Here is a 16769-nt window from a genome sequence, read left to right on the forward strand (position 1 = left end):
AGCACTTTCACCCTGTCTGTTTATCTGTAAAATGCCCGTTTGTCATTGGGGACAGGGTGAGACGATAGCGGCATGGGAGGAGGTGGCACCTCCTTTCCCACCACCACTGGGTAGTTGTGGGCTGAACCTCTTGCCGCTGGGGTTTTGGTATCCCCCTGGCGACCCGTACTCTGCAACGTCCGTCAGTGATAACGGACTTTTGTGGGGTGCTCTTCTGTCAGGCAACTGCTCCTTGTATAAATAAAGCACATCCCCTATAATTTTCCGAGTGAGGCCCCTTGCAATTCGCACACGAGGTGGGCTCTTCCAGCAACTTTAGGCAAGACGCCGTTTCATGGTCCCCACCACATGTGATGCAGAGCTGCACCCTGCGTGGCAATAGAACAGCTGGCGTTCTTTTAAGTGCCACAATGCACATGGAGGTCTCCCTGCTGTCCCTTGTGGTCAGATTTTTCACTGATGCTACGTCATAGCCTACTGAGGAGAGCTTCTTTCCACCTTCTTTGCAGGGGACTCCAAAGGGGGTATCTCGGATCACGACTTCCAGCTCCCTCTCCTTAGGGAGCTGGTAAGTGTGGAAGGCGATGCCCTTTGAGTGCAGAACTTGAAATAGATAGATAAAATGACATGAATGACGAGCAATCCAAATTTAAAATTAATTCCAGGCAGAGCTGTGTGTACAAAATGCTTAAACAAAATACAAAAACCACAATATAATACAGAAAGCGAACTGGAATGTCAAAATATATTTGAGCTTCAATGTGTTATAGTCGCGTTTGTGAATAAAGCTTGATCAGCACATGGCATTTCTCCCGTTAAGGTTCAACAATTATCATCAAGCAGTGCAAAGGAACCAATTTTAAAAAATAAAGTTACAAAAATAGCCAAGTCAGTTACCAGTAAATTAAACGATTCATTTGATTTAAATATTTCCTCAAAAGAAACCAGTTTAGTACCACAAAATTGTGTTGATTTAGATAGGAAATATGAGAATTAATCATTAAAATAAAGGATAAAATGAAACCCAGGAAAAAATTAATATTTTAAGTTTATTACCAAGCAGCTGGAGCATTCAAAAAATTCAAAATGAGTTTAGTGTTAGTCAGTGTTTAGACTGTCAATCCAAACAATTAGTTAAAAAAAGTGGAATTTTGCCACAAATCATCAAAAAGAAACCCAGTCACATAACTGATGAAAATGTTATTAAATCTGTCAAAGATTGTAACCAGAATGAAGAGCACAGCCGACTGATGCCAGACAAGAAGGATTGTGTCTCTGTAAGACAAACTGATGGGAACAAAATTAATATTCAAAAAAGGCTTATCTTATGTAACTTAAAAGAATTATATACAAACTTCACAGAAAAATATAATCTAAAAATTGGTTTTTCAAAATTTGCTGATTTAAGACCTAAATTTTATGTTCTGACTTGTGGGTCAAGTACTAACTCACTCTGTTTGTGAGTATGTCACCCACCAAAATGTAAAACTCATGTATTATCTGCCCTTAAAATGAAGTTTGATTCTAAAATTCTTCTCTCAACCATGGTATGTGATATAGAATATGATATGTACTTGCTGTCTCAGTGTGAAAAATGTCTAGGCACTAATGAAGTGCTCAGATTGCTGCAATAGATCTGGGATGATTTTGATTCTGAAATTATCTTCAAACAGTGGGTTTCTGTTTTGACCATTGTGAACTAACTACTCAAATTCTTCCATTTCAAGAGTACTTAGATCAAACTTACTGAAAATTTAAATAATTTTACAAAAAGGCCTCATTTTGTTGCAAAGAAACAAGCTAATTTCTGCAATATTAAAAAGAAAAACTTGTTGGGAGTGTGAATGTATGGTAATGGGAGACTCAAAATTTTCCTTTTGTGATACAGGAATGGGTATGCCACAGTACATCCATTTCTCAAATATTTTAAAAAAGAGGAAAAATTACAAAGCCAAAGCTACTGTATGATTAGTGAGTACTTGAAGCACAATACTACATTGTTCTTCTGCTTCCAAAAGTAGATTATAAATAAATTAAAAACCTTCTTACCACAAGTTAAACAATTATTTTATTTTTCTGATGCCTTCTCAGCCCAGTATAAAAACAAAAAAAATTTCATAAATCTGTGCTACCATCAAGAAGATTTTGAAATCATAGCTGAATGTCATTTTTTTCCTTCATACCATTGAAAAGACCATGTAATTATATTGGTGGAACTGTAAGAAGGACCACGACTAAAGCAAGCCTTTTAAGGACAGTCAAAATCAAATTGTGTTACACCTTAAATGTACAGTTATTACAAAGACAATATTAAAAATATAACATTTATTTTCTTTTCAAGAGACTGAAGAATACCTTAGTTCTTGTTATCAGGTAATCACAACAGTCCAAGAAACAAAAACCTTTCACAGTTATGTTCCAATAAGTCAGAAATATATTCTGAAACCCACCGGGTTGGTCTAGTGGTTAACGCGTCTTCCCAAATCAGCTGATTTGGAAGTCGAGAGTTACAGTGTTCAAGTCCTAGTAAAGCCAGCTATTTTTACACGGACTTGAATACTAGATCGTGGATACCGGTGTTCTTTGGTGGTGGTTGGGTTTCAATTAACCACACATCTCAGGTATGGTCGAACTGAGAATGTACAAGACTTACACTTCATTCACACTCATACATGTCATCCTCATTCATCCTCTGAAGTATTATCTAAACGGTAGTTACCGGAGGCTAAACAGGAAAAAGAAAGAGAAATGTATTCTGAAAGTCCAGGCAACCTCTGAATCAGAAACATATACATTAGTATCGGTACACAAGAACATTAGTGTTTCTGATTGCTTTATAGGTTTTCCAAAGCCAAAATGTAAAAATTATGTCTGCTGCATATATGATGGCAAGTGGCGGTTAGGTGAAATTATTGAAGTCAAAATACAGTAAAATTAAGAGGAATATCGATTACATTTTTTCAATCTGCAGGGTCCTGGTATTTCATTCAAGAAATCATTGAGAGGTAATCAAACATGGGTTCAACTGGAAAATATTTTTAAAATTCTCACGCCTTCAGAGCTTTTTCTATCAACTACTGGAAGAGGACAAAACATTACACCAGAGATGATTGAGGACTTATTAGTTCTACTCAGTAAAACAATGGCAGGAGTCCTAAGTTATGTTAAGTTTGTTGTTACATTAGTTAAATTTGTTATCAGAAAGTGCAAGATTTATTCATAACTTCCATTAGCAGGAGTAAAATAAGGTAAAAGTGAATTAAACAACTTTTAAATTGTTTATCTTGTAATTATTATTTATCATTTTGTAATTGGCTATTTATTAATTATCAATTTATTCATTCTAATGCGTTTAGTTGTAATTTATAATCTGAAAAAAATACATATCAGTATTTTTGCATTGCTTACAGCTAGAAGGAATGGTATTTTTAGCGATTTTGTTGGCTTCATTACTCATCAACCCCTTTGAGTAAAAAAATAAATTTTATATGGTTTTAAAGTACATAAAAAGTACTGGTTTAAAAGTAACCTGGGACCTTCTGGTGAGGCTGAGATGCTACTGTTCTGTCTTGAAAATCAGTCATTTACTTTTTTAGTGTTTTTTTAAAGTTCCAAAGAAAATGATTTCAAAATACAATTCCATTTTAAAGAAATGATTTTCTTTAGTATTAATATTGAACCTTAACAAAAATGTTTTGATGATATTTTGTTGGAATTTTCTGATATTACCCAATGATAATACTTGTTAATGTTGTGTTTTCATCTGAATAAGTTTGTAATTTTTATGTTGAAGCAAATATTAAAAAGAATACCTTTTTAATTTCAGGAATTGAAAAAGATTTACAGTGATATAATTGAGGCAGAGGAACTTCAAAAGATTGTTGATAAATTAAGAAGTGCTGAAGCAGCGAAGGTGGCTCTTGAAAATGAACATAATTGGGCTTTGGTAAATATACATTCTTCAGTATTTTTTTGGTGGGGATTGCAGCTTATTTCCTGCCTATGTAGAATTTTATGATCTGATATTAATTTATAAATAAATAATTAAATCATCTTAAAAAGTATTTAGTTCAGTTTAAAATTCAAACAATTATCCTTAACATTAATCTTTTCACTAATACATATAGCTGTATAATTTCACATTTTTATAATAGTATAAAATATTTAAGTAAAAATTTGTTCTTGCTCTTGTAATTGAAGAATTATATGTGAATAAAAAAGGTAATATTCTTAGAAATCGTGACAATTATTCTATATGCATAGGTCCTTGTTAAGGTGTGCATCAAAATAAATTTTGAGACAGAATTTATTTAAATAAAATTTACTTTTTTCATAAATACATTATGCAGTTAAATTTTTTTGTTTCTACATTTATTCTACCTTCGATCCATTGTGATTGGGAGCACAATTTGGACCATTCCTTTGGGTGTTTTCCAGAGTTCTCTAATGCCTTATTACATTTCTTGTTATTTCATATTACAATTTCTAAAAAAATTATTGTTATTATGCCCCTACAACATTAAAACCACATTTAATATTTGTATATGAATAATATAATATTAGAATGAGAGTAGGGTAAGAATAAGAATTACAAATATTATGTAAAATTAATAAAGCTAAAAAATAGACTAATGCAGACCAAGCTGTGCTTTTCATTAAGCTATTATTAGCTTACCACCACAATACAATTAATGTATTGTGGTGGTAAATATATTATGACTATTGAAAAAAATAATACAAACTGAAAATAACTCCACAAGCAAAACCAATATTTAGATTTTATTTTTGTTATTGATGAGATTAAAATTACACATACAGATTTATTTTTAACATTTAAATTACCTAAAAATTTATTAACACTATATTAATCTTAACTTTTTAACTTTTACAAAACTTGTATGTATAACTTTTTAAATCATAATTTTTAGTAATTGATAAATTATTTAAAATGTAGAGCCTTTGACTTTATCACATGATGCCCTTGTCTATTTTTTTTGTTATTAATTTTTTGTTGAAACTGAATTTCATTTCTGAGCTAATGGAATAATTGTTGGATATTGTGGACTATGGTAGAAACTATTTTTTTTTTTTGTACAAATTACAAAATCTCAGAAATAGAAAGTAAAGGTAAAAATCAAAGATGTAAAACTGGGGTTACAATTATATTTGGGTTTCAGTTTCAACATTCCTTTTGATGTTTTTTCCTGAAGTTTAAAGATCTTATATTTTAATTTAAGTTCCTCAAAATACTGTATACTGTAATTGGCTATAGACGTAAAGTATCCACAACAAATTTGTTTTAAGGGTCTTAATGCTTAAGCAACTGAGGATAGTTTTTTTACCAAAATTACTACATAAGATCTCCAGTCAAGATATTTGTTGAGATTTGTTGTCATTAAATTTTATCTTGTTGACAATTTATTCTTTTGTACATTTGTTATTACATAATTTTAATTTTGTAATTTTACTTCTCACTAAATTACTAGGGCTGAATTATGATTTAATAATTATTAGATTCAAATTTTTTTCAGTACTTACTATGTCTTCATTAATTATTTAAAATTTAGCAAAACTGTGTTTTTAAACGCAGTAACTGTAACAGTTGTGTCATTGGAATACAAAAGAAGTACACTAGAAAGAAGATTGTAGAGGGAGTTCATTAACTCGTCGGCATTGCAAGTTGTGTGCTAGGGGTTTTGTGCACCAAAAATAATCGGAATTGTATTACAGTCAGTGGAGTTTCTGTAGGACCACAGTTGTTTGGGTAGGATAGGACAGCATAAAGCAATGTTTTCTGTGTCAGTCTGCCAAGCAGTGTCACCTGGGAAGGTTGTCTGTGAATTTTTTTGGAAAGCTGTTTCACTTGCTTCTTGTTTCTTTGTCATGGCATACTTTAATGAACAACATGCGACTGTGAAGTTTTGCTTCCTGCTTGGGAAAAACACCGCAGAAACTATTGTTTTGTTAAAAACAGCTTACAAGGATATTGCTGTGGGAAAAACTCAAAGTGTACAAATGGTTTTCATGTTTCATAAAAGGTGAAATATCAATTTATTACCAACCTCACTTTGGACATCCTTCAACTTCCTGAATGGATAAAAATGTTGAAAAAATCTGCACAATTAGCTTGAAGACTGGTGATGTATCATTGAAGAAATCGAGAAGTTGTCTGGAGTAAATTGGAGCTCCATTCAGCAAAACTTAACAGAAGATTTGGGGATTTGAAGGGTTGCTGCAAAGTTTGTGCCTTGGCTTATGAGTGTTCAGCAAAATGAAAGACACCTGGAAGCATGCCATGCTTGAAAAAATTGCTCCAAAACAACACAGATTTCTTTCCAAAGATCATTACTGTTGACAAATCACAGTGCTATGGTTACAATCTTGAAATCAAACAACAGTCAAGTTAGTGGCAGAGTGCTACATCGCCTCACTCAAAAAACACTCATCAAGTGAAGTTAAATTTCAAAACAATGCTCATTTATTTTTTCGATGTGAGAGGGCTGGTGCATTCAGAATTATTACACGAGGTCAAACTGTTAACCAGGGTTTCTATTTAGAGGTTCTGAGAAGATTACGCAACAGTTTGCACATAAAAGAGGCCTGATTTGTGGTAGATGAGCTAGAGGTTTTTTCACCATGACAATACACTTGCTTACACTACTTTCTGTGCACCAGTTTTTAATAAAAACTGGAATGAATTCATTGCATATCCCTTATTCACTTGACTTAGCTTTATGCAATTTTTTTTGTTTATGCACATATAGAGGGACCTGAAAGGAAAGCGTTTTGTTGACATGGATGAGGTCAAGAAAAATATGAGAAAAATGCTTCACAACAAACAAATTTAAAAAATGTTTTGAACAATGGAATAAAAGGTTGAAAAAATGTATTAGCTATGATTGAGAGTATTTTGAAGGGAATTGAATTTTTTTTTGTAAAGATAAATAAAAAAATAAAAAAAAAGAATTCTGGTTATTTTTGGGTATCCTTGTACATAATTGATCATTTTTAGCCTATTATCTGATGATATGCTCATTATATCTCCTACTTTAACCCATGTAGTTAATGTATTTCTCAAACAGATAGCATTGAGGTGCTATCTCCTCACTGTTATTCTTTTGCACTAATGTATTCTATTCTCTAAACCACAGTGCTTCACTGAATGCCATTAATTGATTCACATAGCTGTAGGTCAAGTTTTATAGACGGATGCGTGTGTACCTTAGATTAATTTGTTAGTTTGCACTGTCATCATCCAGTTACTCTAATCACAGTCTTCAAGATTTATAAACAATTTGTTCCATTTATTGTAAAATCAGCTAGAACAATGTGATTAGGAAACAACTAGGGAATGAACTAAACAAAAATGGTTTTGATCGTATATTGGTAAAAATAATTTTTTTTGTTAAGTGACTAACACCGTAAGCTGAAAGCTTACATGCGAGAATATGATTTTATTATTGCAATAATTGTATTACTGAAAAATGCTAAGCCTAACAAGATTCAGACCCAGAACCTTCTGGATGAAAGATGAAGATGCTGTTTTTCTATTAAGGAGGTCAGCAAAGGTGATATATTAAGTCTGATATTTTCTTATTTTTTATCAAAAGATTTTTGGGAAGCATATTTTGTCTATTTTTAATTGAAATGTATTTTTTTTATCTTTAAAAATAATTGTTAAATAGTTAGCAAAGGTCTTTAATTATTACCATTGAGATGCTACTATCCTAGCCATTATTGAATTCTAGTTTCTCTGATCAATCTGCATCCTGTCTTGGTATTTTTTGAGTCAAGATTATACTGTACCAGCTGTTTCAGAAGTCTCAAATCCTGGATCCTCATGATGTGCCCAGAGAATCCTATCTCCTATTATGCATGGCATCAGTAATGGGTTTAACTCTTTGTACATGACTTTGTTGGGCACATTCCACCATTGCGCCTCACTCTGGTACTTTTTGTTAATGCAGGTTCTTCCAAGTCTTTAGATTTTCTGAAATCTGTCGGTCTTTGATTGTTTGGTCAGGTGGAAGAGCGTTTCTGCTGCATAAGTGGCTTCTATTCTATAACTGTGTTGTGTCTTATTTTTGCATTTATGGATAGATCTTTTTTGTGGTAGGTGTACTAGGTTAATTTTTGTGCTTTAACTGGTTGTTTGTTCTTGTTTGGCTGGATTGAGGTTTTTCATTTAGGTTGTTTGTTATTTTTGCTTTGAGGTATTTTAATTGGGGTATTATTTTGCTTCATTATTATTTATATTTACTTCTTTTAATTGTGTAAGTTTTTGAGGCATAATTTCTGACTTTTTGAGTGATATTTTAAGGCCAGTTTTATTTACAATATTTTGAAGTTCTAATATCTGTGTTTTTGCTTTGTTGATGTCATTTGCTAACAATGCCAAATCAGAGAAACCAAGGCAGTTTGTTTTGATTTTTTGATCTATGACATCTAGCAGTTGACATAAATCAGTTACTTTAAAATCAAACAAATATCTTTGATAATAATAAATGTCCTCCATCCACTGTTAATATATACATAACTATACGAAACTTACATCCATTATTATTTTAATTTCAAGTAAATAACTTTTAAGCTGTTATTCACATAAACAAGCAGCATGAACAATTTTGTATTTTACAAGCAGTTTGACTCCTGTTAACTTGTTTATTGAATATTAAATGTATTTATACATTTTTTTTTCATTTATATATGGCTAAGAACCAAGCACCCAGCACCACTCTGTCCAAAGGCAATGATAGTAAGCGAGATCTATAATTAAATCAAATACACCAAAGATAAATAATTGAATTTTCCTAAAAATGAATAAATTCCATTTAAAATTTAAACTCTTATCCTAACATTACTCTACAAGAATATGTTTTTTAATTTTGTCTTTCTTCTATTCAGTATAAAATGCTAAAGAAATAGAAGGCTCATAATATCCAGTTGTAAGTGATATAAGATTGATAATAATTCCTGAACTAATGAATTATAACCACAGACATTGCTGCTGGTGGAATGTGTATATTATGTAGTGACAATATTAGGAAATTGCTTAATGAAAATATCAGTAGAATCTTTAGTTATATATATATATATATATTTTTTTTTTTGCATTTTTTATTATTTTAGTTGAAACACTGTGAAGCAATTTCAGAAAAAAATTTGAGGAAATTGGAATTAGCTGTGGAAGAAAATAGAGTACTTATGTCTGGTCAGGATGACAGTGCTGAAAAAGAGGAAAACACCTTAATCAGTAAAAAGTAAGTATATTTTATAAATTCAAAGTTTCTCACATTTCCCAGTGGTTAAGACTTTAATGATACATTAATATTTTAATTTTAAAATATATTTTTTAATACAGACCATGTATTAGAAATAATCAGGTTTCACAGACTTTAATTTTTTACTTTCTCAACCATATAGTTATACAGAGCTCAACTGTGAAACAAAAAACACAATTTTATCGTTGTAAAATTTTATAAGTATATACGTACACGAATATATGTATGTAGGACTTTTGGGTCCTGTAATTCAAATGTTGGTTTTTTTTTTGGAATCCGACAGCCACTTTTTTTAAATTTATTTTTTTATTCTATAGATGAATTATTACTTTTTAAGAAGCAATAAATTAAGTCCAAAAAATAACTTGAAATAACCCGTGAAGAGTTGGTGTTGGTATTTTTTTCTTCTCAATACTTGTGATTTATATGTTGTTGTATTGCTGAATAGAGTGGCTCCCGTAGACTTTTGCTTCAATTGTTTGAGATGTTAATAGTTCTGAGAAATCAGTGAAATTTTTGCAAACAAGAAAAATATTCCACACTGTAAGATATTGTAAATTTCACAGTCAAAATTTTATATACAACTAATTGTATATCATTTTTATTTTTAATTTTAATTAGACGAGGTTAGCGAGCCGCATTGGTTATGTTTAGTTAGATTATGTTGATTTCATGTACTGACAAATCATATATAAAAAAAAAACATTATATTTTGTCTAAATATAAGTTTTGTTTTTTCAAAAAAAAAAAATTTTTGTGAATTTATAATTTAAGTCTATTTCTCCAACATATTTTTAATTAAGCATTCAAAGACAACCTATTTTACAAATAATAGGTAAAAAAATTTTTTTTTTATTTTAACTTTTAACTCAAAGGATATGTAAAGTTTTCACAATTTAATGCCCCTTGGATAGCTAAGATACTTAATGATTTTGTATTTAATCTTAATCAAACACCATAATTACATGAGGGCAAAAACCCTTTCTTCTTTTTTTGTCACATCTGGATCAAGTCACATTCTTGTACTAATTAGTTGATTTCATTACATTAGTATGTCACCGTCTTTATATACATTTGACCTATTTATTAAGGGATAGGGGACAATAACTACAAGAAGCCCCATGTTTTTGCTTATTTTTTGTCAGTTATCATTTGCTTGGATTGATTTTTACGGATTTTGTAAGATGAATTCTGAATACTGGTCATTAATACCAATAGTCAATTAATTACAATTGACAAGAGAGTTGAGATATGATCACCATGGCTCTTGTGTCATACAGTTTTATAATGTGATTGTTACTTGGTTACTTACAAGCTTAATGTTACATTTGATTTTCCTTCTAAGAACAGTCCTCAGTAGCTGAGGAGTTGCATAACGTTAGTTAACCCATCTCTGTTAGGCAAGTTACACAACATGAATAAATTCCTCACATATTTCCTGGCAAAATCAAGCGCATCTTGGCCATTAACAGTCAAATTCCAATTCCTTTAGAATCTTTCATAATTTTGTTCTGGCTATTTTCAAACTGGCAGAAATTTTTGTGGTTATATTTGATTGAGGGCTCTTTATTACTGTTTCTGCAATAAGTTGTTTGTTTTCTAAAACGCAACTAGTTCTAGGCTTACCTGATCATTGAGCATTTCTTAACCTCTCCAGTATTTTCAAATATTACATTCCACTTGTACAAATGTTGATAAGTACGGAATGGAAAATTTGTAAATATTTCATGGAATCCTTTACAGATTGCAGCATACATTTATGCATAAAACTTTTTCTTCTTTTCTGTTCTTTAATGGCACTAGATTTCTTTCCTAAGTGCATCTTACTGGAAAATGTGCTTGTGGTTATCTTAAAATAACAGTAACTTACTTTTCAATCATCTCCTGCTGGTAAACTTGTTTATAGATGCTGTACAATAAACAAGGCCTTTAGAACTATAATGTGTTTTAATGTTATGAAATTTATCTGATATTAAATACTATAAAATTCCATATGTAATCAGTACTAATTATATTACTCTTTCTTTTCATAGGAAGCTTGAGGAAGATTTAATAAAATTACAGAGAGATATAGAAACCCTTGAAATACAGTTAAAATCTGCTACAGATAATATGCTTAAACAACAAGAAGAATTGAGATCAAAGAAACAAGATGTAGAATATTATAAAAGTAAAATTACTACTGAAGATGCTAATATTGCTACACTCCAGAAAGAAATAGAAAAAATTAGGAGGTATTTTTATTGTTTTGTTTCTTTAATAAAAATTAGTTTGATAGTCCTAGTTAATGCATTTATTTTTAAATTATGCAGTCACAGATTAGTGATTCTGTACACTTTAGGAATGATTTTGATCATAATATATATGTTATACAATTCCATGTGCATCCCATCATTGGATAGGCATGGAATTGTGTAATGCTTTTCATGTCGTATATTTATAAGAAAGTAAAAAGTAATAAGTCAACAACTTGGCAGCTAAAATTCCAATGATTTATATTACTTTTCTTTTTTTGTTGAAGTATTATTAAAACAATATTTGAGGGTTTATAACCCATATCCATTTGAGGGTTTATAAGATTTTACGCTATGAAATCTCATAAATCTGCATTTATTATAAAATTAAAATTAAAAAAAAAAATTAACTAAATATATGAATCGGCTAACACTATCAGTGCCATAATTGTAGTATATGTGACAGTATATGCATTCCTACATGCTGTTACAATAGCCTGTTTAATAATGTAATGGCTACTACAACACACAAGATGTGGCTGTTAAATAATGAGACTAATGCTTCTACAGAAGAACTGCACATGTGCCAAATTCATAAGAACGACAGCTGTGTAATGTGAAGCTTTCTCTTTTCAATTGTTGCCACCTCAGTTTCTGTAGACATATTAGTCTGTCCATGGCCTTCATTTGGATAACATCTGTTTTTTTATTTTGCTAAAAAATGTTTTATTAGAGCAAAGAATCGTGAAATTTCATATGAAACTTGGAAAAACTGCTATTGAAACTTAGCTTATATTAAAAAAAGTATATGGCAATGAATGTTTCACGTGCACGGTTTAAGTGTTTCCAAGATGGCCAAGAAGATGTTGAAGATAATGTTCGCCTGATTCGCCTTCCACATCAAAAATGGATTCACTGAAGTCAGTGGGTTCCTGAAGGTCGAACTATTAATCAACATTAATGAGGTCCTTGCCCAACTCCATAAAAAAATAAGAAAAAATGACCTGAATTGTGAAAGAACAAGTCATGGGTTCTTCATCAGAACTGGCTCACACTGTAGTCTGTCAAGATGTTTCTAGCCAAGTATAACATCCCAGTGTTAGACCATCCGCCTTATTCGCTTGACCTGGCACCATGTGAGTTATCTGTTCCCCAAGGTCAAATCTGCATTAATAGGAACAAGATATCAGACCGCTGAAGCTTTCTTTCTTTTTCCTGTTTAGCCTCCAGGAATTACCATTCAGGTATTACTTAAGAGGATGAATGAGGGTGATATGTATGAGCGTAATTGCAGTCGTCTTCTACAAGACTTGTAAATGAAGTCTTCTACAGCTTCAGTTCGACCATTCCTGAGATGTGTGGTTAACTGAAACCTAACCACCTAAGAACACCGGTATCCACGATCTAGTATTCAAATCTGTATAAAAGGAACTGTCTTTACTAGGACTTGAATGCTGGAACTCTTGACTTCCAAAATCAGCTGATTTGGAAGACGTGTTCATCACTCGACCGACCCGGTGGGTAGACCATTGAAGCTGTGAAAGAAAAAGCGGCATGTGTCATGAAAGACCTCACCGAAGTAACTTCCAGTGCTGCTTCGAACAATGGAAAATTTGCAGGGATAGAGGAGGGGTGTACATTGAAAGGGATAATAACTAAATATGTATAAATTTAAAATATTATATTTTACATCATTAATCTCGTTTTTAATAGCCGCATGTCATATGTCACACCTTCCATTTTAATACAGGTCTCTACTTTTCATGTGTTTTTATTTTGTTTTTCTCAGTTCTTTCAAAATATTTTCTTTCTAAGAAATTTTCTTTCCTTTACATTTTAAGTAGTTTTTATATATTAATTAAAACAACATGATTGTGTAAAAAATATAATATGTACAGTTGTTTTAAGTTTCTTGTCAATTACATTGGTCTATAAATAAATTAACAAATTGTCATCATTGAAATTAATTTTCCTTGTGGATTTTGCACTGGAAAATAAAAAAAAATAATTGCAATAAATAACATTATATGTTAAACCTTTTATTATAAGTAATGTTGTTCAGATCATAAAAACGTGCCAAAAATAGTGTTCAGAACAATTGTTTTATTAAGAATCTTAATGTTATGTCATGAAGTAACATTTTATTCAACTATATAAGCACGTGCTTATGTAAAAAGAAAAAAGTAACATTAACATACCCTAAATATGATAATATTTGACATAAATGTACAAAAATCATATAAAAAGACACAAATCAGTATAAACAGCCAGATTACCTCAGACCCAAGAAATGGGGTTTGTATGCAGGCCTAAAAGAAAATAAGTTGATCTAAGACTTTATACAAAAAATATTGTTTTCATTGTTTATAATTTTTGTGATTTTGCTGTATTACATCATCATATTTAGTTTTTTCTATATTAAACCATTTGATTAACAAGTCTTATTCATTTTTGTTTTTATATTCAAGTGTTTTAATTTTTATGGTAACATGTTATAAATTTTAGTACTAATAAATTCAGAATTCTTTTGCTCAACCTCATTGTTACATTTAGGTAATATTATATTTTTATATCTGTTATTATGATATTTTCTAAAATCATCTTTTAATTTCTCATACATGTTACTGAGATTGATAAAATAGTACATTTTTTTACGGATGAAATATTTTCTTGTTTGTAAATTTTATATACATTTTTATTTCTATAAAAAATTATTTTAATTATCCTTTTCTGTATATTTTGTAAGTTTTCTGTTTTATTGATATATGCTCCGTCCCAAGCTATAATTCCATATCTTATAGAATGCTTTGTAACAGCAAAAATATATAGTAAGTATTTAACATTTTTTACAGTATATTGTATACGGACTTCCCATTTAAGCTTGCATCTATATATTCTAAATATTTAACTTTCCTTGTTCCACTGCATTATTTACTGTATTTTGTTACAATTTGATTGCTTTCAATCCATTCATCTTTTATTTTGATTTCAAGATTATTTTTTCCTTTTATGTGGCGTCAAATATTTTTTACAAACTACTAGTAATCTTCCTTAATTGCTGGATTCCAGCAGCCATGGTATTGAGTTTGTATGGTTCTCTTATGTCTTGGTGGAATCTTTTTTTGTTCATTACTAACTGTGCCAGGATTTCCCAGAAAGAAATCAGTGTGTATTAAATGTGGAATATTCATTTTTAGCGACATTCAACATCTTCCCATGGCTTTTAAAGATTTGGAAGCTGTTGCACCAGGATTTTTTATTTTGTACATTTTTGTTTTCTAAAAATTATTTTAACATTTCAGCCATGCTGCTTTATTCCTTTTGGTAAGTTTTTCTTCAGAAGTAGAGTTATGAATCTCTTCTCTAATTTTAGATGCAGTAAATGTATTCCCTTATTTAAATATTGAAATTGATTGTTGGTAGCACATGGTAGGGGCGGTAGTGTTATATTTGCTGATGTTGAATGTACTGTGATGATGCCATTTTGTGAATTATTTAATATAATTTTTAAGGCTGAAAAGTGTTAACATAATTTACAGTATGCAAAAGGGTCAAAATATAAAGAAAAACATAGCACCAGGGTAAATATTTTATTTGTAGTGATGCTAGAGGCGGATGTCACGCGGGACTCTGCAATGGAGCTGAGTGGAAGTAGGAGGTCTGTCCGCCTCTCCCTTGTTTAGACCGGAGTCCATAATTTAACCTAAGTCTGGAGTACGAACCAAAGGGCAGTTCAGTAAGGTAACTAGGACTAAATTTCATTGTTGCGAGCAACATTTTTGGTGGTATGTTGTGTTTAATTTGCCTCAAATTTCAAGACATTCACTGAAATTGGCTCAATAAAGTAGAACTAGGCACGGGGTTCATGGTTCCGCGAGCTCGGTTAGTTAGTTCAGAGGGATACAATGTAGGACATTCAAGATGTCCGGATGAGGCCTACAGCGAAGGCAAAAGGTGATTTAATAAATCACTGATGTAAATGTCTACCCAGGCATTTGCATCGGTGGCATCCCAATGAGGCCAGGCTTATTACTATGAGTTGTAAAAAGTCAGAGGGCGATAGACGACTCCTGTTAAAGCCCATCAGGGCTAGAGGAACAGGGAGGGGTGGTGGTGTGGCTACCAGAACATCACTAGGCGGGTGTCTTCCCCTACGGGATTAGGATGTAGTGATACTTTCATTATCATCACTACAAAGAAAATCTTCAACAAGAACTTCTTCAATAATGTACATTTCTGCCTGAGTAGTGGGCAAATTTAGTCAAACTATGAAACATAGTTATAACATGGCTAATTTGGTCGATGACAATAATGGAAAAGAAAACAACCATTAATAAAAAGATGAAAAGTTCTCAGAACACATTAATAAATTTTGTAATATTGTAATAAACGTTAATATGAAAGTAAATATTGTAAATGAGGGGGTAATTAATTTTGTATTTTAAATAAATGAAGTACATATTGAAAAATACTGTAAATACCAAATACAATATTTAGCACAAATTCTGTTAACTAACCTCTAAAAACGCTTAATACTAAGGTATTCGTTCAGTGAAGTCTGCCTTCTTGACTTATTTTTTTGTTAAATCACTTCCTTTTCTAATGCAATCTAAACTTCATAAAGCAAGTTTACAATTTTATTATTAGCAAGACTACGACCTATATGTTTTAATATATTGAAAAAAATTAAACCAAATTTTAAAGCATCATCTAATGAAGCAACTGGGATTTCTTCATCTTCCATCGTAATCTCTAACACATCTTTAGAAGTAGAAGTAGTAGCATCATATCCTTTTCTTCCAATCATTTTCATTTTCAATCTCTTCGTCTTTATTAAAGTGATCATCAGTGTCAATGCCGATCTGCTGACCTAGTTCTACGACTTCATTTTCAGTTTGAATTATTTTCAGTTTCTTCATTTATAATTTCTTCCTCAGGTAATCCAAAATCAGTATCACCTTTCTTAAAATACTTTTTACCATGTTTTCATCGACACATTTACTTACATATTCCACTGTACCTGACAAAAACGTTTTTTTGAATCAAGTCATCTACATTTTGAATTGCTCCAGAAGTAATCATTATTCAATGGGGATAATGAAGTTTAAACAACTAAATATAAAGTTTGCTCAAAAAAAGACTGAACATTTTTAATTACACGCCAACAGAGATATTTAGTGACTTGCGGTTGGCAGTATTGTGTTCCACATAACCTCCTCTATAACCACATGTTATTGGATTGTTGATATCTCAT

General features: G+C 31.2%; 1 protein-coding gene across 3 annotated transcripts in view; it reads left to right on the top strand.

Moving 5' to 3' along the window:
* Nucleotides 1–16769, top strand: part of SMC6 (Structural maintenance of chromosomes 6) — a 138251-nt gene that overhangs the window by 50295 nt on the left and 71187 nt on the right. For all 3 annotated transcript variants that reach the window (XM_075382018.1, XM_075382019.1, XM_075382020.1), the window contains exons 6-8: nucleotides 3827–3946; nucleotides 9130–9260; nucleotides 11315–11515. In XM_075382018.1, the coding sequence (XP_075238133.1) occupies nucleotides 3827–3946; nucleotides 9130–9260; nucleotides 11315–11515 (452 nt within the window). The remainder of the gene's footprint in view (nucleotides 1–3826; nucleotides 3947–9129; nucleotides 9261–11314; nucleotides 11516–16769) is intronic.

This window comes from Lycorma delicatula, chromosome 1, assembly GCF_047948215.1.
Source record: "Lycorma delicatula isolate Av1 chromosome 1, ASM4794821v1, whole genome shotgun sequence".
Taxonomy (NCBI): domain Eukaryota; kingdom Metazoa; phylum Arthropoda; class Insecta; order Hemiptera; family Fulgoridae; genus Lycorma; species Lycorma delicatula.